Consider the following 26078-nt stretch of genomic DNA (forward strand, 5'->3'; position numbering starts at 1 on the left):
TAAAGGTTAATTTTATCAATTGTAATCTCTCTCTCTCTCTCTCTCTCTCTCTCTCTCTCTCTCTCTCTCTCTCTAGCTTTCTTTCATTATATTTAATAGATAACAATTTTTATTGTTTCCTGTTATTTTTCGTCTAATTATTTTTCTAAATGATAATTGCAGGTAATCATAGCAGTGCTGTCGCTGACGCTTGTGCGAGCTATCAAGAAAGAAGATGAGTCTATAAATCCTTATGTTAAGCATTAGGCATCAGTTATAATGATGCAACAGTGATAGATTATAATAAAATAATTATATTTAGTCTCTTATAATTATAATTAGTTTATTATAATTATGATTTTATATAGAAAGGTATAATTCTGCTAAATTGTGAATTTTGCGAGTGCATAATCTATAAAGAATGATATCAATCAGAAATATATCGGGAATAAGTAGTTTATGCGCTCGTAACTTTTAATTTTTAGAGTTTTCAATTTCTAAAAATAGGAATTTGATTTTTTTTAAATTATATTAAAATGAATTGAAATGAATTCTTTTGAATCTAAAGTTGTACTTAAGTTCAATACGAAATGGTTTACATGTCTTTGTCACTGCTTTGTAAAAAGCTAAATTATATTTTAATTATCATTGACTTGCGATAAATATTCATGCGTTTCATTTTAATCGAGTATTCAGCATATTCAGTTTGCTCTCCTATTAACATTTTTGTAATTTTGTATATCTTTTCTATTTTCTTGCATAATTTGTAGATATTTATAATTTAATAGATATTTTTAGAAGTTATCTTTAAAAGAGATTTACATGAAAAAACAAAGAGAATGCATAAATGAATTGCTTAATAATTATTGAATAAACACCAATAATCATATACAATACAATAATTGCTAAAAATGAGATATTGTCTTTGATATTCAATGTAAAAATTATCGCGACAGTATATTAATAAATAGAAAATAAAAGAATAATAAACGAATAAAACGTAGCTAAGTCAAGCCTCAAGTGATTTTAATTATTGTAAATATATTTTCGGGTTCATAAACTTATTATATTATTCATTTTATTACATTTTATGAATATGTTTTATTAATAAATTACTTAGTTTGCGCGTTTACCAATTTCTTCTATTTAACACTTGTATTTGTTTCAACACAATAATTAACGTTCTTGTTCAATTTACTTACGAAAAATACGCAGTACACATACACAACATGCCGTACAAAATATATTACAATCTTTAAATTATTTACAATGATGTCCTTTGATTGTAATTGTCGCCAATGTTTTGTTATCGAATATTTCGATGATATACGTTTATAAGTTTTTTTTTTTATATGGAAATCGCGTCCCTGTTCATTCTATTAGCAATAACGTGTATTGGCGCATTTATTACAGAATTGCAATTACATGAAATTAGAGAACAGTTACTATGTTAAAGTACAAGTAGATTTGCCGCCATAGTATTTGTATTTTTGATAATCCGATGACTATATTTACTAATATTTATTTTTTACTTATGAATAAATTTACTAATATTTATTTTGAAATTAGTTTTTTAAATTTAAGGTGTTTCTTATTCGAAATTTTAAGTAAACGTAATGTTAGTTTATCACAAATCACAATTATATGGTCACTATTTATTAAATGTCCATTCTTCACAATGGCAATCAATGCAAATGTATGAACATGACGTACTTTTATTGAAAAAAATAGCAGAGAAAATCCATAAATGTTATTAAAATTAGTGACAATTAGAAATCAGTGATAATTATAATTATAATAATAATTAATGAAAATTAAACTATTTAGCAATAAAAAACAGTTAAATTATGAATATTAACTCTTAACACCATTTTTGCCTAGAGACGTGTATGTATACTATTTTATATATTCTATTTTGATACTTAAAACAAACAGATTTTTTCGAGATGGCATCATTTATAAGATTTGATAAGTTTTTAAACGTTTTTAATAAATTTACGCAATAAAAGTTATAATATTGTGATTGAAATACACTCATGGAAACATTTAATCTCAACTGAGCATAACGTTGATCTTTTTTATGAGGTCTAATGCTATTTACTATCTACTATAAAAGCTATGAGGCATTTCTTATTATATTTTGAATGAATTTTTAAAGAAACATTCGTTAGTTAACCTCACACATTTAATTAGTAAACGATCATCGAGCGATTGGTTCTTACTTATGGACCTAACCATTTACGTTCAACCGCTTTATGAACAACGCTGAGTTTCGAAACTCATCGAAAAAAAGTGCTGCAACCTTTATGTGACCGGCTGTACGTCGTCAATTCAAAATAAAATATTCTTATTAGTAAAACAGTGACAAATTATTAGATACCAATCGATGTAAATGGATGTGTGCTATCAGGATATGCACTAACGGGACCCACTCAAAATGAAATAATTAATAAAAAATTTCGGGGAGGGGGGGGGGGTTGAACCACTAAAATCATCCCCCTGGATATCCTCATGTTATTAACGTAGATAGATGATTACAAAAAAAGTTGCGTCATATATACGATTTGTGAAGAGATTAATTCCGTCATTCTTAAAGCGCTTAATAAGTAATATTTAAACAATAATGGTACAATGATGAAATTGTGATTATTACCGTTTTCAAACTTCTTGTCATTTTAATTTATCATATTAATATTATTATATTCGATTTCATAAAATTGTTATACTGTCCATTTTATTACATTTAAAACTTATCTATATTTTATTAGCAAATTACTTCGTATGTCTTTACGTAATTCACGTTTTTGTTTTATTTATTTACAAAAATACGCAGTATACATACACAATATACGACATACAATATATTATAATCAATAATTTATTTACAATAATGCCGTTCGATTGCCATCATCGCCAACGTTTTATTATCAAATATTTCGAAGCTACTTATAATTTTTTCTTTACTTGGAAATTGCATTCTTATATGTTCTGTTAGCAATAACGTGCATTGGCCCATTTATTACAGAATTGCAATTACGTAAAATTAGAGAACTGTTATTATATTAAAGAATAGCGTAGATTTGACATTAATTCTCATTTTTGATAATCTGATATGAATAAATTTACTAATATTTATTTTTAAAAAAAGATTTTTTTAATTTAAGGCTCCTGTGTACTCACTCCAGCCATTTGAATCATGACGTCATAAGCGAGAAATGTGTCATAAGCGACACGTTAATTTTTCTTGCATGCTATTTGTAAATAAAAAGAATTTGGATGGAATGAAATGGTGAGATCGCTTTAAAACATACGTAAAAATGGACAAAAACTATCCTTAATAATATTAATCTATCATAAGTCACAATTATACGATCACTATTTATGAAATGTCCAATTTTTGCAATTAATGCAAATGGACGTGCAGGATATCGTACTTTTATCGAAAGGATTATCAGGAAAAATCCATGAAAAAGCCATTAAATAAATAAAATTGTTTTCCAAGTAGAGAGTCATAATAACATTTTATAAGGCGTTATCATGACTTCATTTATTACCTATGAATGAATTTATAAGCGACAAATAATCATGATGACGTTCTTATAATATTACTATAACTTTTGTCTGGGTTAGGCCGTATCCAATCGTACCCTGAATTAGGATGTGTGTCTCTCCCCCTTTACATATTATAAAGTTAATTAAAGTTAATACTCAGCTCGGAGAGAAGAGAGCAAATCTATCTGACGATTGAATGCAATCGAAATGGACCGCTAAGAGCTCGAAAGAGTCAAAGGACGGATCGAAATCTAACCGACGAAGGGAAAAGGTGGATAGGGCACCGGCGCCGGATAGTAACCGGGGTACGCTGGTACCGTTGGCTGCACCGGTACCGTGTTGGTGATATAGGTAGTGAGTTCGGTAGGCACGACCCTTGTAGAGAAGAGAGTCGTATAGGCGGTTTTGGCGCCGAATGTAAGTTTCAGCACTCGCGAGTCAGATATGGTAGCGAGAGTCTGAGTGACTATGGGCGCGCTTGTCACCGTGAATTGCGGCTGCTGCGGGAACAGCGGCAGTTGCGGCACCTGCTGCACCTGTGGTTGCAGCACCGGATTCAAAGTAGATGTACCATACTCGTAGGACGTTCTAAAGCAGAAAAATGCAACAAAAATATATTACGATAAAAAATATGATCAATATTATATATTTTACGTATTTTATATATAATGCATATAGAAAATACAATAAAATATAATGTAATGTATAGAATAATACGAAATACTTGCAATAGACAAACGCATATCATTTACTAAATATTATTATTTAATTTATGCATATAACGTCCAATTTCATTTACATATATCAATTATGTAAAAAAAATTTGGCTTGTTAAAAGTATTTGGAGTAAGAGATACTGACTTTGGTACAGTGCCGACTGGCCTTGTTAGCGTTGAGTAGATGGTATTCCCAGAGTTCACCACAGGAATCACGTGCGATTCATACAGCGTCTCCAAGGTGACTACTGGTTTGGATGTAGTGATGACCTGGAGTTGTGGTTGACCAAAGTATTTCAGCAGTGCTAATTGTTGAGCCTGTTCTGGGGTCAGCTGAGGCTCTGCATTGCTGCTGATTGCGGCGTCGCTCTTGATTTTGGACGGCGATGCCGACTTAAAAATGTCCAGGTCGGCATCAGAATCGTTGTTGGGTACTACCACTCTCTTTGGAACGTCCTCGTCATCGCGATCATCATCACCAAAGTCGAGCTCGAGATGCAGTTCGCTACCAGCTTCGTCGAGTTTCGAGTTGAACTCGTTCAATGTTTTACTCGGAATAAACTGATAGATTTCCATCGGCGGCAGCGTCTTTGTCGCCGTCACCACTCGGGCGATGTTATACGTTTGCACTAAGGTCAACCGAGTGGTGCTGTTGCCGGCGTAGATCACTGGTAACATATGTGTCTTTAGCAACGTTTGAGTCGTTGAGAACGTTTCTGTCAGCGTTTCTAATGGCGGTGTCGCCTGAGCGGCATCTAAAGAGATTGCTGGTAACGTCGCGACAGACGAGTCAAGTGGCAAGGTCGACTCGTAGGCAGCCCCAGTGTTCGCTAGGATGTTCTCTGTGAGTGGTTCGGTAGGTGAAATTGAGCTGCTCGGTTCGGCCGTCGCGAACGTTTTCTTGATGGTGGAGGTCACCGTGATGTAGCGGGTGTTTCGGAGTGTTCCTACCTGAAGAGAGAACACTTTAGTTATCAGATTTATAATTTAGTGATTATATATTATGATTTACAGTGGATTAAAGAATTAATATCAAGTAACAAACGTGATAGAAACCAAAAGCCAATAATTTTAATTAATTTTTGTATGAGATTCTCGGATATATTTAATATACTATTTCATTCCGTTTAATTGGCAGATAAATAAATAAATATTAAAATAAAATTGAAAAACTTACTTGGAAAGAATAAGGCGATTTGATAGTGGCAATCTCGAAGTATACATTGTCGAGATCCGCCGCAGTAGAGATTTCTACGTTGAGGGTTTCTACTGGTAGAATCTGTTCTCCAGGATTTTGCTGATCCTGTTGGATGCTGACACTAGTCACGTCTTCGCTTTCACTGGGATCTAACTCGTCCTCTGTCAAGGACAGTTCTTTCCTCTGGGCAACATTGGTGCCGCTAGGTGAGATCGGAGCAACATTGATCATCGTTGCCGTCGTTGCTGACGTCTTGCCTTGCTCATCAAAGACTGCCCCGGGAACCAACTCTGCTGTACTCGATTCAGTTGTCGACGTTCGTAAATCTTCTTCATCCACCTGCTTACGAATCATGATTCTCGGTTTCGGTGTGGTCTTATACGACCAGCGACCTTGCGTCCTCGGTAGCTTCACCTTGGGCAGAAGACTGACCGTCGTTGACGGCTGCTGATCGCTGTTCTTCGACTTCGTCAACTGTTTCAAGGGTGAATTAGGGGATTGATTGTTCGGCCGAAAACCGCTGCGACGGCGAGTGATGGGCGGTTCAGTAGTGGTAGTTGCGGGACGATTTCTGAGGAAAGAGATGATTATAAAAGAGAACAGCTTTGCGTCAAATTATTGTATTATGTTTTCTAACTTATAAGAAAACGACAGCATGATAAAATTAATGATTGATAAAACAGAAAGAAAGCAGATAAATCATTTATTAATTTGCTTTTCGAATTGTGCTATTCCGTTAACACTCACTTATAATTTGGTCGAGTCGTGCTGGAGCGATTCTTTCCGGTCCTCGTTTGCTGTGGTTCGCTGTTATCGTATTCATCGGCAATCTTGTTTCGGAATTTGGGCCTGGTTAAATTATTGGGAGTCGAAGGCTTTCGCGTCGATCGTACTGGAGTGTCTAATGGAATAAAAATTAATCAATCTATTCCTCAAGGATTATTAGAAAAATTTTATGCCTGTTATAAATTTTATCGAGAATAAGAAAATTAATATAGAGTTTTAGTTCTATATTGATTTCTATTTACTGCACTGATTTAATATTGTCCAATGCGACAATTGAAGTCACTAATTAATACTTTTTAGCTTGTAATTATTATCACACGTTACAAATTGTATTATTTTGAAAAATAAACTAAAACTTTTGGAACTGATAAAAAGTTAAAAAAATATAAAAAATCTTTTGTTTTTAAAGATTAAAAAATTTCTGTACATCATAAGAAAAAATGTTATGAGATAGTTTTATATTTCTTATATATAAAACACTAACATTTTTATAAAAAAAATTATTGTATTATTTAATTTAACAAATTTACTATTAGATTTTATAAAAAAGAATTTAAACGCAACATAAAATTTATAAAAGTTATCATGAAATACATACCGGAAGGTTCGTCGAAGAGAGCCTCCAAGGGCAGCGAAGATTCGTCCTGTTGCTGGGTTGGAGTGGGCTCCAGCTGCGGCTTGAGCTTGCCATGCTGAGGACCAATAGTTTTCAGGATGCGATTGGTGCTGGAGGGCCGAATCTTACCGTCAGCTACTGGTGCAACCGGTGCTGTTAAGATTCTTGATGAGCTCTGCAATACCTGAGCGTATTTTCCATTGATATAAGTCCCGATCACGCTGGTTTCATGCACGGTGGTGAGTCCATCCTTTACGATGGTGCCGCCCAACTTAGTTACCAGGCCGGTTGGGTTCTCTTTGTCCCTTCGCAGGGTGGCACGCGGTTTCTGATGAACTTTCGATGATGGTCGCAAGTTGATCAACTATCAAAAATCAGAATTATAATTAAATAAAAGGTGTCATATGTCATTAAAGATAAATGATATTAATTATGTAAGTAAACAATTGTAGGATGTTAAAAAGAACCATTCAGCATTTATTTGGTAGATGGTACACATTATACTGTAAGTAAAGTAAAAAAATCTTAATAAACATAAGTCAAAAGCTCAACCGTTTTGAGATATATATTTTTGTATATTAGCATAATGAATATACAACTTTAAGTCCATCTCTTAAGTATTATTTAAAATTAAAAAATTTGTACTTTAGGATTAAAATTATTCCATTATTATTATATTATATAGAATATTAAAAAAAAATTGTAGGGTATAATCCGGCAAATACGCCGCGCTGGGATTTACGCCGCAGAAGTCAGAAAAAATAGAAGGAGTGGGGGTAATTTTCCTGCAACTACTTTGTTACATGCCTATATGTTATATTAGTATTGTGTTATGATTTCAATTTTTTACTGTTAATATTAATGAAATTATTGTGAGTTGAATCGATTTATCACTGTGTTGAGTAGCGCCATCATAAATTATAATCTACATAAAATGATTACTGTAGGACGTGCAAAAGACTAACCCTAATGAGCATCAAAAACTCAACCGTTTCTGAGATATAAACATTTTTGTAACTTCCTGGCTTCTATATGTTGCATGCAATGTTTATCACAGTGTTTACAAATCGCATTCTGAATATCCTTATTCAATCCTCATACATATTTCATATCAGTCAGTAATCATTAACTGGCGATTGCGGATCTACATATTATTTGATGATTATACATTATGACTGATTGATGGTGAAATCTTCTGTTATGAAGTATGTATGGAAATTGAATGTGGATCAAAATGTGATTTAACATTGAATTAAACATTTCATGCGATATAAAAAAGCCAGTAAGTCGCAAAAATGTTTATTTATTTCTTAGAAACGGTTGAGCTTTTAATGTTCACTAAAATTTTTTTTAAACATCCTTTATAATATAATAAAAATGGAATAATTTTAATCCTAAAGTATAAAAATTTTTTAATTTCACATAACACTTAAGAAGTGGACTTAAAGTTGTATATTATCAAGTAGATTGTAATAATAACTGTTGGCAAAATAACATCAATTAGTCAATAATACATATACATATTTCTATATGTGATAAAAAAGACAGAGACAAGATATGAAATTAGTTTTTAGTGGAACATACAATAGAAGGAGAGTCGAGAAAGAAAAGAGTACGAGTAATAAAACTAATATCAAAATATTTAAATAATAATTTTATATGTACATATAAAAGAATATGATAATAAAATAATAACTCGATTTAAATGCAATAAAATATTTGAGATGCAGTAATGCTGGAAAATATTGTTGGAAAAGCGTGTTCGTTGTGCTTCGCGGGTGAAACCGATTTATGTATCCGTAAGATCGGACTTTCACGCCGATCGTCAGAGCTGAGGGACGAACGGAGGGAGGAGGGCAGCTAGAAAGGATCGGCTAGGAAATCGATTACGGCATGCGGAAAATTACACCGATGCGATTATTCCGAATAATTCCGCGGCGGCTTCGCGCACAAGTTATCGAGAAAGTTGCTTGTGGGATGCCCCGTTGCGCAATTTTATGTTAAAGCTGAGCATCGTTTTCGCTACGACCTTCTCATCCCGCTAGCCAGATGACCCATTTTTCATCGAATATTCGGATTAGATAGAATGCAATTTGGAATTGGTTTTAGCGACGACATCCGTTCGTCATTGAATCCAGTTCCAGCGATCCAGTTTAGCAGATTGTCAATTTTCATTTCTCGCGGTTCCTGCTCACGCGCCGAAGATCAATGTCACTTTATAAATTACAGGATATCTGATTTCCTGTCTTTGCGTGGAGAATTAATCGCGAATCTCGCGAGCGCGAAATTGTTGGCTGGATTCCGAAAGAGCCAATGCCACATTTTTAACGAATTGGATCATATTTTAGATATAATATCTTCTCTTCGCGTAATATAAGACTGGATAAAGTTATAAAATGTAAGATTTATCTTCGCAATTTATTTTAAAAGTAAGCTATCGATTTAACTCTTGTGAAATTTTGATCCCTCAACTTTTGAAAGAATTAACTTTCTATAGCTTATTCAATTGCTTTATTGTTTGCACATGTATATATTTCGTATTTTTGTTTACACACTTCTGATGATAAAGTTATTAAAAAACATTTTTAGGGTGACTAATATCACATTCAATTCCCCAACCACGAGCAAACTAGATTTAAAATTAGTTTCAATCGATAGATTTTTATTTCGATAGTTTTTCGGAATGGGCAATCATGTGCAATCGAATGAGTTGTAGAAAGTTAATTTTTTCAAAAATTAGGGGGACCAACTTCACGCTGATATCAATTTAGTCAAAAAGTCAGCAAGGACAAATTTCGGGGATTAGCTCTGGCTAATTTATAAAAGTATGACTAATCCAATATAATCCTAAAATATCACTCTATCGTTAAAAATAAAATGTCAAAATATAAATTGATAATTTAAAGATAAAAATATTTTATTTTGGAAAATATTATTTTAATATAATATATATTGCATATTTTAAAGTATGACACGTTTAAATATGTCATTTTCTCTACTTATTTCACTAGCAGAGAAAGCAGATCCGTTATTCATTTGATCCAGTTAGAAAATATTAAAAGGAGGCCAGGAAGTTATTAAAAAAGTGTAAAATGTAATTGTTATGACAATAACTCTAAAACATAATATACAATTAAATAATGTATAAAAGTACACATTCTGAAATTTCAAGAACGAAGAAACTAATAATTTATACATTTACATGGCATTTGCTTTATTTTCGTGATCTACATTTACATACCTTGTATGTTTCGTCGATCACTTCCGTCGGCTGCTTCGAGAGAAAATCATATTCAGGTTCAGCGAGATTGTTCTTCACGCCTGGAGTTTCATCCTTAGCACGTACCTGAACCACCGATGACAGTGTGGGTGTCTTCGTCTGTTTATTTGACTCCTGTGCAAATCATGGTAAATAATTAGGCCGACTTTTCAATACATAACGTTTTATAATTTACATAATTTATTATAATATTAGATGTTGAACTTAATTCCTGCCGTTTTTCGTCTCCAAAATTGATTTGTTTCGAAGGAAAATACCTTAATCAAAGTATTATTAATAAAGTATTATTAATTAGTAATAAAGTAGAAAATGGAGGAAATTACTTTGGTATTAAGGTATTCATTCATCTTCCCTTCGAAACAAATCAATTTTGGAGACGAAAAATGGCAGGAATTAAGTTCAACAATAATTTAATTGCTATAAAATTAAACTATAATGTATATAATTAAAATATGTAATTATTTTAAAAATCTAAAAATCATTGAATACTGTATGAACGTATTAAAACTTGGACGGAGAATATCTCATGTATTAAAAGACTAAAGACAATTCTCGGACGGATTCACCACGTTCTGCTCGACCACGGAATTCACGACGATCTTCGTGCCCTTTATCTGCTTCTTCGTTTCACCGCCCTGATCTTCGGCCTTGTGCGTCTTGCTGGGCTGGATGTCGGGGACATTTTTCTTCGGCTGCTGCTCCGTCGTTGGCTTTGTGTGAATCGCCGGCGTGGGGGACGTGGTCTTCTTCACGACGCCTCCTTCTGAAAATAAATGACACATTTGCATACCCGACGAGAATAAAAATCGCACTTCTGCGAGGTCGAATGATCGCGAAAACGAGACTAAAAAAGCATGTCCTGACGGCTAACACCCGTGCCGAAGGTCTCGGTCAAATTCCTTATCCTTTGGAGAGAAAGGATTCAAGATATGTGAAAATCTTTTTTCTCCACTTTCAATTTTATTGTGCGCGTTACCTATATTATTTCTTATTTTAATTCCATCACATTTACATTCTTATAATTCCTTTAAAGCTAAAGATATACGTTATATTATTTTATTTTATTAATTATGCTGTAAATTGATATCAAATTTCAATTCTTATTATACAGTTTTATTTTATTACAATTATTTTCTGTAAAATCTTTATTTAGTAAAAAAGAAGCAAACAGCTTTGTGCTGAATGGGCGATTTGAAAAGTCAAGGAGAAGAGAATCATGACAAGTGAACAATGAGCATGATTTGTACGCAAACCCGGACAGCGATATGCTAAAGAGATTGGTACCCGATGCCCCTCGTGGCAAGGCCCATCTTGTGTATATACAGTACTACAGTACTCTTCAGCATTTCAAGGATTCATCCTTCTTATAATCGAAGGATCAGAGTCCATGAACAAGCACGGTGTAATAAAAGGTGTTGATTACACTTGTTAGAAAGTACTTTCTGGCATTGTGTATCCACAATTCAAAATCGACACTTCATGGTTACAAATTGTGAATTTTCTGCTTGACCGACATTACGACAGCCCTCGATATTTGTTTCTCAGAGAATTCTCTCTGCAGAACTTCTCGATGAAATTCTTTTTCGTACTGATTAATAGTCAAGATAGATAGATAAATCGTTATTGATTATGCGCTCTGGAATGTTATCCCCTCAAGCGCTACAGATACTTTACAGTTGTAATTATGAGCAAAAGATAGTGAATGTAAATACAGAGTTCAGATGAGGAGATATGTGCAAGATACGAAAATAAACGAAAATTAAGCAAGAGTAATGAAATAATATAGAATAAAATAGTAAAATAAGATAATAGAATATAAAATAAACAAAGAAAAATTAAAAAATAAGAGCTAATTTTAGCAGCTTTTACTATCATGAACATGCACTATATTTATTTTCGACTTTAGGATTTTATCAACAGTTTTACAAAATAGATGTGATATCTACTCTCATAGTAAAAGGTTTCACAAAAACATTATGATGACGTGCAAATGTCTATAAATGTACATAGTGTATTTTTACTAATTTTAAATAATTTTTTTGTAATTTTACCGTTTTTATAATTTTATTAATTATTATTGCAATAATTGAATGTATTTCAATTTTTGCAGCTCTGACGTAATCATCCGAATGAATAAAACTTTGCAAATATTACCTGGAGGAGCGCTTTGAGGACTGAAGACCATCACCGTATTGCCGATTGTCGTGGTGAAGTCCAGGAAGCCATAGACAGTTTGTGTGACGAAATCATTATTTGCAGCTGCTGGCTCGATCGCTGCAACTGCATCCTCTGAATGGCTGTTATAAACTTGCGCGGCGGACACTGCAACTAAAGTCACGAGCTCATAAAAATCAATTCTATGTCGTAATTCACACACACACACCTAACAATTTATTATAAAAATTTCTCTTCATAGAATATATAATATTATGTGATTATATTTTATATTTTATGTATACGAGGCTGAAGGGAATTAATAAAAATTGATAAGAAAGGAAACGTTATACTTTTTGATCAATAATTTTTTGCTTGCGATGCAGTTAATCGAAGATTTAAGAAATGATGAACCTCTTGAAACAGGAAGCATCTTACTCAAAATTCTGTAAAATTTAGCAGATGACATCAATGCACTCACCATACGCTAGAGCTGCGACAAACACGAAGTATCTCGATGTCATTGCGCTCAGTCTGATCTCATCCTAAGCGGACACACGAATCTCGCGGAATCTGAAAGAGTAAGTAAGAGTAAATAAGACAAAAACATGAGACAAACAAATTTTATCGTTATGTTAATCATTTTGCGTTCGACAGTCCAGTGCTTAATATACATAATAGTCGTTATAATAGCAACAGTTTTTACATCATATGTGCAATAAAAATATATCATGTCACCGTCCAAACAACAAAAAATCCAAAATCGAGATAAGACGTCTTAAAAATGTCTTTTAAATGTCTTTTAAAAAAATGATTTAAGACGACACCTTTTAGGCATTTTTAAAACACCTTATATTTCATTTTTGGACATTTGTGTGTCTGGGCATTCGCCAAAATAAAAATGTGTGAGAGGATACAGTTATAAATATTTATAACTGTCTTATTTCTGTACTCTATTTTATTGTTCGACAGAAAAATTTGTGAGTTACATTTACTATTTAATATTTTCTATGATTATGAGAAAATCAAGTATATATATATATATATATATATATATATACATATATAACTCTTAGATAATTACGCAGTTATTGCAGTTGAATCAGTCTCTTATAACCATCTCCTGGAATGGGAAAAAATTGTGTATTACATCAATCGCGTAAATATGACACATTACCGTGTTATTTTGCAAAGCACCGTTACTTTTCCTCTCCCTTAACAATTAACAATTATGTAAAAATGTCGGCGGATTTTGCTTCATTAGAAATAACATCTTGTTGATTATCTTTGTGTGCTCATCTCTTACAGGGATTGCTAATTATCAATTCTCCTACGCAAGAGATCGACCTCGGAGTTACATCTCCGTTTCTCTACGGAAGAGATGATTTCAATAGACAGTGACATCGACGAGCGGATTTAATGACATCTATTCGATTGTTATTGTAATAAATTTCTCTTTACAATAAATGTTCGTTTCATCTAATTAGCATTGGAAATTTTAATTAAATTAAAATTAATTAAATTATATTAAGTTAAATTAAATTAAATTAAATTAAAATTTAATTTAAAATTCAATAAAATGTTAATTAAAATTAAATCTTTATTGTTTCAATAAGAAGTTTTAATAATTGTTGAATATTTCTTGATTTTTTATAATTTAATATCACCCAATATTTTTATTTCTTTGATTTCTCTGTGGACAAAACTATCATTTACGTAAAACATTGACATTGTCCATCGAATTTTAATTCATCGCTGTTGAATGCCGACGAGTGAAAAGAATGAAAGATCGGGGCAATTTCGCGACTACCTGAGGCAATCGAGTGTCGTAAGTTAAAAAATTTCCTTCTCGCCCGATCGCTATCTGCTCGAGCATGAGCATTGTGAGGCATGAGCTCGTTCGGAAAACATCCTGTATGAGACTAACGTAACAACTACGCTAACATAATCGCGGCGAGGAAAGTGCGCGCTCGCGCTCACGCTCGACGAGATCATTACGTAACGCACAAGCACCGCCTTGCCGGTAATCGTTTTAACAACCCGAAACAATGGTAAGAGGTGCCTCCGGAGAGCAGACACACCTAAGATCTGTGATGTCAAATTGGATTGACGCAGGCGGCTCGAAAAGCGCAATATGGCACGCACTTTTTTCCGGGTAACAAATTAACGCTATTTGTCATCATTTTGATGTCAAAGTGACGACAAATAGCGTTAGTCTGGGAAAAATTTATCGTTATTTAATGTCAAAATGACATTAAGGTTCCTGTATTTTGTAACTCTTTATTACCTAACAACGTTGACGTTATTTGCCGTCATTTTGACGTCAAAATGACATTAAAGATGCATCTTTATGCCTCCATCATGTAACTCTTAACGACAGTAACGGTGTCATTAGTTGAGTTGCGTAGGTTTTACACGGTGAAAAAAGCTGCGCAACGACAATATATTATATCGTTATTATTGTTAAGAATTCCAAGGAACACACCAAAGTCAAGAGAAAGTCACAAAATAATAATTTTTTTATTACAAAATTTGATTGTTTATGGATGTTAAGAATTAAAATAAAGTTATTTCAATTTTTTATTGACTTTTGTGTGTTCGTTGGGATAGAGGTCCGAAGATGCATCTTTATCCTGTGTGTGGTGAAAATTTTTCTCATTTTTATACGAATTGGAACATTTTTCAGAAATACTCAGAAATATTCGGAAATATCTTCTTTACACCTTCTCTTAGAATTTTTCATACAAGTGAATTCTGAAATATTCTGAAATTTTTTATCCCATTTAAAAAAAAATTTCTCATCAAATTTCTCATCAAATTAAAAAAGAATATTACAAATTTTTTTTAATTTTATAATATTTCATAATTAATATATATGAAAAATTCTGAGAAAAAATATAGATTTTCTGAGAAATGTTCCAATTCGTATAAAAAATGTGAGAAAATTATAAAATTATATAGAAATTCTGAAAAACTATATGAAAAATTCTGAGAAAAATTTTTACCATGGTAATGTATCATTTTTTAAAATTTATTCTTATGAGCGCGTCGTATGCCGTTATAGTGCGTGCTTTTACATCGCCGATTGCTATACAGGATGTCTCGGGTTTACCGGACGTTTTTCTAACTATGGCAACCTTGAACAATGTGAAGACAATCCTTAGTAAAGCCGATGAAAGAGAATATCGTTCGTCCTTTCCAATCGTGCATTCTGAATTGTTTGAGTTTTGAATTACAAGATCGCATTTAGAAGGCCGCTTGAGATCAGCCAAATTTGTCGTCAATTTTCATCGAACTCGTGAAACTTCTCGTTTTTAATTCTTGATCGTCCATTGGCAATTTGCCGTATTCTAATTTTTTTAACTCTTATAATTATTCATTTTATGGCTTATACATTTTTCATGCGAAAGACTCGCTCGACCGCACTTTCGCTGCTTTCCTTTTCCTAAACACCGCGAAGCGCGAAATACTTCCGTCGGAGGCGGTTTTGCGGGAGCAATCTTTTAATCCGGCAGTCTTTCCTGGAGACCCAGAATCGCAATCGGGGGAATCAGAGTAGCGGCGCGCAGCATCGCGGAATCGCGAGAGCGCTCCTTTCACCCGTTCTCTCACGACTGCATCGCGGCTGATCTCGGCGAGCAGTAAATAAACGGCTCCAACTGAAACTGAAAAGCGCAAACGCCACGCTTCTATCGCGAGAATTGTTTCTGATGATAGGGTACTACGCGGCGAATTATTGCGAAGCGAAAATGCGTGAGAATTTGCGGATCATGCGTAACCTGTCGAATCTATTCATCGCTATAAAAGTGATAGATATTAATTTATCGCCATCCGGATAGTAGCATTTTTATGTGGAATTTAAGTTAAAAGTATAGAAAATATATCTTAGGATATTTTATGGACGTTCTCAGGACGTCATTTGGAGAATTGCGTTACGTGAGGAACTATTTGATTATTAATTATAATATAATTGATATATAAATATATATATTACCTCTAATTAATATACCGTCCTTTTTTATTATATATTATATAGTTTATATTTTAATTAATAATTGTATAATTTTATATTGTTTCGTTTATAAATGATAATGTCGATACGAAGAAATTTAAGTTTTCCAGATTCGTATGTGTTATGAATAAAAATAAATAAATAAATATAGAAACTAAGACAATGAGACAAAACAGTCGAAAATAATCACTGCGAGAATCCAAAGTGTTCACGACGATGACCAATCATACTCGAACTCGCGCGAAGGTAAAGAGGAGTGGCCCTACTCTCTCGCTCTATTCTACTCTATCGTATATACACATACGTGCGCGGTATGTGTAATGACCATTAAAAAAGAAATACCGTGCTGCAACGTGCGTAAATCTCGGCCGAGCATTCGAGTGAACCCTTTCCCGCGCGTCCGCGCGACTGTTTCTTACGATCGAAATGTGTTTTCTTGAGGAAAGAATCGCAAAATGCACAAAGCAATATTCTATGACGTGCAAAGAGAAGAAACCTTAGTTATATAGATTTAAAAATAATTTATATTTAACTCTATGAGAAACTCTCTCCCTTTCTACTTGTTATTTTTTGCATAATTACATAACACTTCTTTACATTCTAATTTAATTTATCATATTAATTCAGAAATTATAAAGTATATGCAAACAACGGATTGTCTGAATAGAACGGTCGGACATTAAGGAAGCGGAAATATATTTTATGTTGCGGAGTTTCGGATTGTCGCGTCATAAACACGATTGTCGCAATGGTCCTATCTTGATAAAAATTAGTGACCGAACAATATGTTGGAGACTAATTTATTACGTCCGTGAGCGTAAATTTCGTGGTCAAGAGTAACGATCTGGGCGAAAGCCCGTCTCGAAATATGCTGAAAACCGGTCATCAACGGCAGGAATGGTGTTCGTCCGCTCGATCGCTCAAGATCATGGTCAGCCCGAGACCGCCGAGTCCATCGACCATCAACCGGGCCTCAGGAATCAACTGCCTACGTACGCATTCTTACAGTTATGTTTTCGACACTTTTCCCTTTCGGGTGAATGTAAAAGATGCTATCGATGCAATTTCTCGTTTCTCTAAATTCGAACTTTGAATCTTGCGCCTTCCTATTTTAATTGTAAATAAACGATATCTTATTTGCTTAATTATTTTTTAGTTAAATGGATAATTTATATATATTTTTTGACACAATGGCTATATTTAGCCATTTATCCTTAATTGGGTTTAGTAATATCCGCAGTTATAAAACTGGCCAATCATAGTCTATTCTTCAGAGGAGCTGTGATTAGCCAGTTTCATAATTAAGGATATTTTTAAATCCGATTAAAGGCGTCGTGTAAATGTAATTATTAATAGTATAAAGACATACATTTCAATAAAATTGATTAACATTTTTTTCCTTAATAGCGAATTATTTAATAATAAGGAATGCAAACAAACTTAGGATATTTTTTGATAAATAGCTAAATTAAGTAATGAATATGCTTTTATCATATAATTTATGATAAATAATGAATGATAATTTATAAAGTATCTGAGTTAAAATAGTATAAATTCTATTCATTATTGCAGCCATATTCGTCATGATGCTATCAGAGATTTTATAACCGAGTCTTCGGAGTGGAAATTTTTCACCGTTGACATATTACTTTTGTCGATTCGCCGCAGTGTACGAGCAGTTCGCTTCGCTTTCGAAAGGCTCTTCATTTCTCACTCGGCCGACGTATGTTAATCAGTTTTCCTCCAGTCATTGCTCTTCTTTTGGAAACACCATCAGAGAGTGAGAAGCCGCTCCGAAAACGCAATAAATCAGATGAAGCCATTTATAGCGTAAGTAACAACGTTGGAAAACATTAGTATATTCGTGTCTCCAGAAAAGGAGTCGTGCGAAATTATGTCCGCATACTTGCTTAAACTCCGCTTGGACCAACGTGATGGCCATGAACCTTAAACGTGAAGACGAGATAAATTTGAAAATTTCCTACACTAAGAAGAATTTCTAAATCTAAATACATATTAAATTGAGCAATGTCGTAGCTTGTTTCGAGCTTATAATTAGAGTAACTTAAATTAATATAATTAACATAAAAATATAAATACTAAATAATGTTAAATAATTTAAGTTATTCCAATTATAAGTTCGAAACAAGCTACGACATTGTTCAATTTAATTTTTTAAAATATACGAGCATTTTACTCTGATTCTAAATACATATTTCTTTAAATAATAGTAACCAAAATAATATTAACTAAACATTTACTTTTAGTAAATAAATATTTATTCAAAATAATAAAATTATAATTAAATCAAATTAATGGTTCTTGTATGAAATAAATATATGTTTGCATTTAGTAAATACTTATTTAAAATTATTCAAATGAATTAATGAATAATCAGTAAATTAATAATATATTTTTTAAAGTTTAGTATTTTTTTCAGTGTATTGAATCACTTCATTTAGTAGATAAGCGAAATAAGGCAAGACGGAATAAATTATGATTAAGGAAGACCGAAAACGTCTGTTCTTGTTTAACGTAAATTTTCGATTAAAAGCAGATAATATTCATGATTGAGAGGGAGGAAAGTCTTCTTCCACGTGGCATTTAAATTCACGTAAACTTCTTCCTTAACGAATTTACGTACATCTGACGCAATCTACTTATGCATGCGTCTTCTAAGCGAGACGATTCTAGACAAGCCTAATCACAATTCAGCGAACTCTGAGAATTGTCGGGAAAACACTTTCCCATGCATGCGACTTTTTATTCTTCTTTTAGCTGGAAAAGGTTAATTCTCTGCCGAGAGAGAATCCTCGCATGTTATTTTAACGGACAGTCGGCTGAGACATCATCGCTGATCCTTTTTCCCAGGAACAAACGTTATTGGCTTTAATTCGGCCGTTATTCCCTCAAAATATCTCCGAGCCTCTTTTGTCACGTAATCATTTCCGTGTTACAAGTTTCATCCACTTCCTAGGTACGAATTTTCTTTCGGAAATAGATAATCATCAGGCGATTTATCGACGAAGTGAAATTGAAATGAAACAGAGAGAAACGGGGGTTTCATTGTCTGCACATCTTCGCGACAAATGGCGGACGTTGACTCCCTCGCCTTCTCAGAGAGATCATGGCCGTTCATGAGGTTTCGCTGTTTTTGTTACGACGATTTTTTTTTTCATTTTTGTCCCGAGGACAACTATTTTTAATTGAACGTCCTGCGTCGCGCGACCTTCCGGCTGGTACCAGCCGAAGAGATGAAGAGGATCCCTTCTTGAAGATCTGCGATCTCTCCCTGCGGCTGCTAATTCATCACCACTTAATTTATTCCTTACAATCCGCCCTCTGTTAGCTCCTTGATCCCTCCTTAAGATTGTTTTTATTAGAGTATTCGATGAACGTTCTCCAGCAAAATGAAAGCAAACGTACTCTGAGTCATTAATTAAATTAATTGTAGTCGAATAACAAATGAAAACTAAATTAATATAATTAAATTAATTATAGTGAAAGGACGTTCAACATATTTATCATTTAAAATGATCGAAGATGTTGCTCTCTAAAACTTTTAGAATGAATTCCATTTTAAAGAGTGAAATCTCACTCTTAAATATTGAAAATCGAGCCACTCTTTTTCACGACTGACTCAATTTTTACTCTTTAAAGTGAGATTTCACTTCAAAGAAGTTAGAGAGTACGTCCAGCGAATTACAATACTCGTGTTAATATACTGTGTGAATGAATATAATTAAATCGTTATTTGAAAAGAGAAGAAATTTAAAATTTGCGGCAGGATAATGAACCGGTGTCGCAAATTTTAATATCTTCTTGCCTCCAGATCGTCCGATGTCCGCAGATTGTCGGAGTTTACCGCAAAACCACGTCGGATTGGTGCCCCGTCGTTAGGCAGTCGCGCTTACGAAATCCGCAGAAATCGCTCGCAATGCTCGTTCGTTCGCTCGTGCGAACGCGAGGAGGAAAGAAAATGCGCGCGCATATGGAGAGATAATACTTACGCTTTTAAAATCCCTCGCGTGCATCGGACTTGCAAAACGGGGACTTATTTCCACGGATGACAAAGTACTCATACGCATTACGACGCAGTCTGCGATGCACGACCTCACGCCTCTGCTTTTTGATTAAGTATTTGTTCGCGATTTGGCAACGGAAGAATTAATGACCGTGCGGTTACTCGTCGCGAATTTTGCAACGACACCTTTAAATCGGGGTTTCGAGTCAACGAGGAAACGACTGTTGTGCAATAATAATATAATAAATAATAATTATTCTGAGAATTTAGGCAAAACCGATCTCCCTCTGGTTAACTTTAACGGATTAAATTTAAAAAATTGCCAATTGCAAAACTGAAAAAGCTAATCGTTTCTATCCTAATTTCTTAATTATTTTAATTAAACGTACTACTTAATTATTAATTAAAAGTATTATAATTTACATAAATGAATTATAATTTGCAGAAATGGCAAAAAAAACAAAATAGTACAATCAGTTTTAAGTTTTGCAATTGGTGAGTCTAAAATTTTATCGATCAATTTAACCGATAAACTGGAGGTGGCGAGACCGGTCTATAAAGTTGATTTACGACTAATCGGAGAGTATATTCCATATTGAGAAAAATGTCTGATTAAATTAATTGGAATTCTAATTGAAAATGAAGAATTCTCTGGTTAAATCTTTTAGTTGAAATAACTGGACTTCTAAGTGATAATCAGAATCTTCCCTTTCGTCCATTTTCAACCAGACATCTTTCTCGATGCACATTTGTTTACATTTATAAAACTTATTTAATTAATTCCTTAGTGAGATATCCTGCATATAATCATTGGACAAAAAAAAGGAGGAAAACATGCATTAAGATATCACGCGATAGCAGGTACGTGCGATTTAGCAATGCGTGTAAATTCCCTGCCGCTTATGGCAAACAGCGTTGCTGGTTATTCCTTAATTGTTTCCTGATCACGCGGCTTGCGGTTGATCGACCCAGATTCCATTTCTCTCCCTCGTCGCGGATCTAAGCTGATCCGCGACAAGACGCGGCGAGATCGAGTCGGAAGCGGAAGCCAGCGGATTTCACTTGGAAACCTCCCTGCGTGTGCGCGTACGTGTTCCACGAATTTTATCTTACTTTCCACCAAGCGCAAATGCACACGTAATACAACCGTTAACGCCAGGTAAAATTGCACTCGTTCCCGCGAGAGCATCGCGCTGGAAACGCACGAGCCGCTAACTCGTAATTATACTCTTACGACAACGACCGAGTCTCGTGCGAAATGAAAGAGCGCTATTCGAGTTCGAGAGGTAACGGCGTGTGGAATGGTAAAATTACGTTTCGTCGAATATAAAACAAGATCTAGAATTGTAAATTGTGCAATCAGATTGAGTGAAATTGCACGATCAGATCGAGTACCATTTATACCCGTTTCTATCAGTCTAATTCAGTTTTAATCTCAGTTCAAGTAATTTTTCATCTTTTTCTAGTTCTAAGAATTAAAAAAAAGATGAAGAGTAAGTTGAACCAATTAAGGTTAAAGGTTAATCTACATTGGTAGAAACAAGCATTAATCAAAGATAAAATTGCAGATCGACCTAGAATTATAAATGATTTCTTCTGCCTTTCCCTTCTCTTTCGTTCTTTCTTTTACGCAAAATTTGATGTACAATCAAGTATAGAGATATGAATTCGAACTGATCGATTTTAGACTAGCTCTAAGTTTACAATTTAGATAAAATAAAACAATGTAAATGACACTTACGTATAAAAAAGTAACGTAACATTAAATTCTTTTAACAAATGAGTCATCGTTTCCGAACAAAGCAAATCTCGATAAAATCTGGCGTTCGACTTCATCCGTTCTAATTAAAAAAAAAAAAAATCTGTGTTACGTTCAGGGTCAATGGAGAATTGCAACAGTTCCTCTCCGTTCCATAATTACGCCCTTCGCGGTAATCACATGGCTATGTTACACCGAAGCAGTGGCAAAAGGTGGGCGTGTGTGAAAACGGGAGCAGTGAACGTGCCCTCGTACGCACGCACACGCGGATTGCGCGTAAGATCACGAGTACGGACGACAAGTCGCACGTGTCGGAACAGAAATACCCGCGCGGATCGGACCCGGTCGCACGTGACCGGGGACCGGGGACCTCGCTTAGAAAGCAAGCTTAGGTTTCTCAGGAATGCCCATTAAGCAATCGCTCTCCATCGGCCCCGAATGGAAACAACCGACGCGATCAAGTAGGCTACTCGGTGAGCCGAAAGAACGACATGTCGGGCGATCGCGAGTCACGCTTCTTACGAACTTTTTCGTAATACGTCGAACTGGAATTATCGAGATAAGAACGGGAACGAATAAATTGTAAAAACACTAAAACCTGAAAATTTACGCGTTAAAATAATATCTAGAGCGTATGTATATTTGTGAGCATGAAATATGTAAGACCAGGTCTCTGTGAATCTCTCGTAACAGTTATAATTATTAATATACGTAAATTTAATTAAAACAAATATCAAGCGTTGGACTTGTCTTATCTGAAATTAAGTAACAGTTTAGAATTTATCGGTAGTCTTGCCTTTTTTCTGAGACTTCACTTTTTACTGCCACTTTTTTTATATCTGTGATTACATCTGTAAATGATAATTTGTAGTCGTTTGTACGTGTTTAGAAATAATTGTTGATCATTATCGCATTGTTATAAAACATAAATCATACTTTAGAAATTTTAAAAGGATAATAATAATTAATTGAACGATATTTACAAATAATCGTTTTTTCAGGTAAAATTAAAAGAAAGGATTATTTTTCATTTATTGTCCGTTTCTACCAATTTAGTTTAATTTTAATTTCAATTAACTGTTCATCTCTTTTTCTAGAAATTTGAAAAAGATAAAAAGTAAGTCGAACCGAGATGATTAAAATTAATCTTACACATTGGGAGAAACGGGCCTAAGTTATCTGTTTTTTAACAGAGATGTGGTTTGAGAGAGACTTAAAAGATTATTAAATTTTAATTCCAAAAACTAAAGCTACAGCTTCAAAATTTATCAGATTTGAGTGAAAGTTATTTTGTTCCGAAATATGCTAATCGATACGGTAACTCTCGTTTTTTCACGCATATACCGTACATCAGACGTACCGCGCACGTAATATAACGCAACGTAACATAAGCGATATCCCAATTACAACCAAGAGTACCTCGGCGCAAGGATGCCGTAGGGAATGTATAGACGGTGCAAACAGTTATACACTTTCACTTGAATCTCGTTCAGCTTTACGGTTAAGGGATATACAGGGTGTCCACTATCTTCCTCGTCGAGGTTACATCAATTATACAAGGTAGTATCAAAGCGATAGGCAAATGCATCAAGAGTGGCAATAACAGCTTCAACAATTGAAAGAATTGATTATTTTTAATTATTATTTTTCACTTAATTATTTTTAATTATTATCTTAATTATTATTTTTCTAACAATTAACAACAAAGAAAATGATGATTAATAAGTTCACAAGAGCAAAATTACTAATAGCAATATTTTTTATAGACATTGTCCAACGTGTGTTTCTTTCTCTCTCTAAGAAGAAAACTTCCTTTTAAATGCCTTAAAAATTAGCGGATATCGTGGATGTGATTTAATGGATGTGCATAATGATATAAAAAATACTGTCATATAATTAAAGTTTGTAGCTTTAGAACAATTTATGTTGTGTTTCTCTTTCTTAATCAATTAACCGGTTCATCCATCCCGAATTCTCCAGTGATAATAAAAGGCGGATGGTAGTTAAAGGTCAAAGTGACTCATTCAAAATTTTGCTTCAGGTAACTTTGATGCTATCGAGTAGCAAGCTTATTTGTTGCTGAACGCATCGTTGTCTCGGATGCGAGATGCGAATTCCCAGGCGAATCGTGAGACGAGGATGACATTCACTCGTCCATTTACAGCGCGCGATCGTTCGTAAGAAATATTTCTGCGATTTACGTGTATCTTGTAAACAGTATTCTTCGTTCTTTTCGCGGTTGGAGAATTTTAGTCCGGGATCACATTTTAAGAATATCGTTCTTATGTAAATAAAACGGGACGCTTTTGAGAAAATCTCCCGTTTGTTATTGGATTTTTTTCTACGGATTTCAGATACAATGCGTTACGATTATAATTATTTAGAAATTTGTCAGAGCAATTATCGCTGTTATAAAATTAACGTAACACAATAAAAAAGTGGAATCATATATACGATTATAATAATACAATAAAAATGCTAGATTATCTGTATTTAAATATGCATCTTATAACCGAAATTTTATTAAAAAGTAACTACGAATCTTTTAGATTTCAAGGAATGAAACAATTGATTTTCTTGTTAAACGTCTTTTTAATAAATTAAATTAATATTATTGTATTGATAAGAGAATTAAATTTTTGAATAGATTTCTTTGAATTTTTAAAAACAAAAATCGAAACACTGTCGTGTTAAAAGTTCAATCTCTCTTGCAATAATTAAAGAAGTTCGATGTCGTTCTTACTTTCTTAATTGGAAAATTTCGTCGCATCATCTCTGCTTCTACAAATTAAACGCAGATACGGATGAATACTCTCTCGCGCTTTCTCTCGTATTCAGCTTACATGAAAGTGACACGATTCTTTATTCATTGGTTACCCTGATCGTTTGTCCTCGAACATCTTTCATGCCGAAAACGCGATGTGTACACCGTACATGTGCACCAGTGTACTCCGTACGTTACTTCTTTTTTTTTATTCATTCTGAGTGATTTCGATCAGTTGAAAAAAAAACACGAATCGAAACCTAACAAAGTAAATTGCAAAATTTGAATTTCAAGAAGTTTTAAATTTCGCAACTTACTTCAGTTTAATTTAACTGATTTCCTGGGCGCGAAATTTAAATCGAACGTAACTACACATGTATAAAAATAGTATCATCTCTTTCTGCTTCATAAATAATGCAAATATTTAAAAAGGCCCTCAACACCTTCACTAGATATTCACCATGATATTGTTTCCATAAACAATTAAAGTTGACCGATTGACACTTCTTATAAATATGATTTAAAAAAGTACACAAAGTCGTTCAAGTGCTGCAGTTAATTTTTAACTGATAATGATAAAAATAATAAGTTTTTAATTTGTAATAATAAAAATTTTTTAGATTTAAAAAAAACAATAATTAGTTTTATATAATTAAATTAAAAATATAAGTGTTATATTCTAAAAAAAAATTAGAAACTAAATCCTACATAGAAAAAAAATGTGAATAAGATAAATTCTTATGTGACATAGAAAATGATAAAATATGCATAAAGAAAAATACACACGCACGCACGCATATATATATATATATATACATATATAAAGAATAAAATATTAATAAACATATTCCTTTTATAAAATTAAAATAGAATATTATTTAGCAATATCATATAACATATAGAAATTTGAAATAATACAAGCACAGAGACTTTTAACAGTTATCCCATCACGCGACGCGGGGTTTGACAGGAATAACAAAGTGGAGTGTCTGAATGTTCTCTACATACCGGATCGCGCAGAACGCAATTATCCTAGGCTTGATTTGGAGATGCTTAACTCGTTGACAACTCACGGTGCACGGCACTCGGCATGCCAGCTCCCAGCTCACTTCGGACTGACTGCATGGAGCCCTGAGACTGTGTCGCGGAGGCTCTCGCGATCGTAGTTTGCTTTCACTTGGCGAGTACCGCAAACGATACCTCCTCGCGGATCGCCGATTGCTGATAAAGACACGGAT

At 33.7% G+C, this 26078-nt stretch overlaps 2 protein-coding genes across 2 annotated transcripts in view; one reads left to right on the forward strand and one right to left on the reverse strand.

Annotated features, from left to right (window-relative positions):
• Tsp2A (tetraspanin 2A) overlaps nucleotides 1–365 on the forward strand; it is a 3478-nt gene extending 3113 nt beyond the window's left edge. Inside the window, exon 5 of the mRNA XM_018509602.1 lies at nucleotides 163–365. Within this exon, the coding sequence (XP_018365104.1) occupies nucleotides 163–246 (84 nt within the window). The 3' untranslated portion in view covers nucleotides 247–365. The remainder of the gene's footprint in view (nucleotides 1–162) is intronic.
• A 2512-nt stretch (nucleotides 366–2877) lies between these two features.
• On the reverse strand, nucleotides 2878–26045 carry LOC108762606 (cell wall protein RBR3). The gene is given in 10 exon segments (XM_018509682.1): nucleotides 2878–4119; nucleotides 4393–5198; nucleotides 5425–6016; nucleotides 6193–6346; nucleotides 6830–7211; nucleotides 10089–10272; nucleotides 10668–10890; nucleotides 12282–12455; nucleotides 12763–12854; nucleotides 25849–26045. Coding segments are annotated over 9 exon segments (2895 nt in total). The 5' UTR covers nucleotides 12806–12854; nucleotides 25849–26045; the 3' UTR covers nucleotides 2878–3782.
• Between the last annotated feature and the right edge of the window lie 33 nt (nucleotides 26046–26078).

This window comes from Trachymyrmex cornetzi, unplaced genomic scaffold, assembly GCF_001594075.2.
Source record: "Trachymyrmex cornetzi isolate Tcor2-1 unplaced genomic scaffold, Tcor1.1 scaffold309, whole genome shotgun sequence".
NCBI classification, from domain to species: Eukaryota; Metazoa; Arthropoda; class Insecta; order Hymenoptera; family Formicidae; genus Trachymyrmex; species Trachymyrmex cornetzi.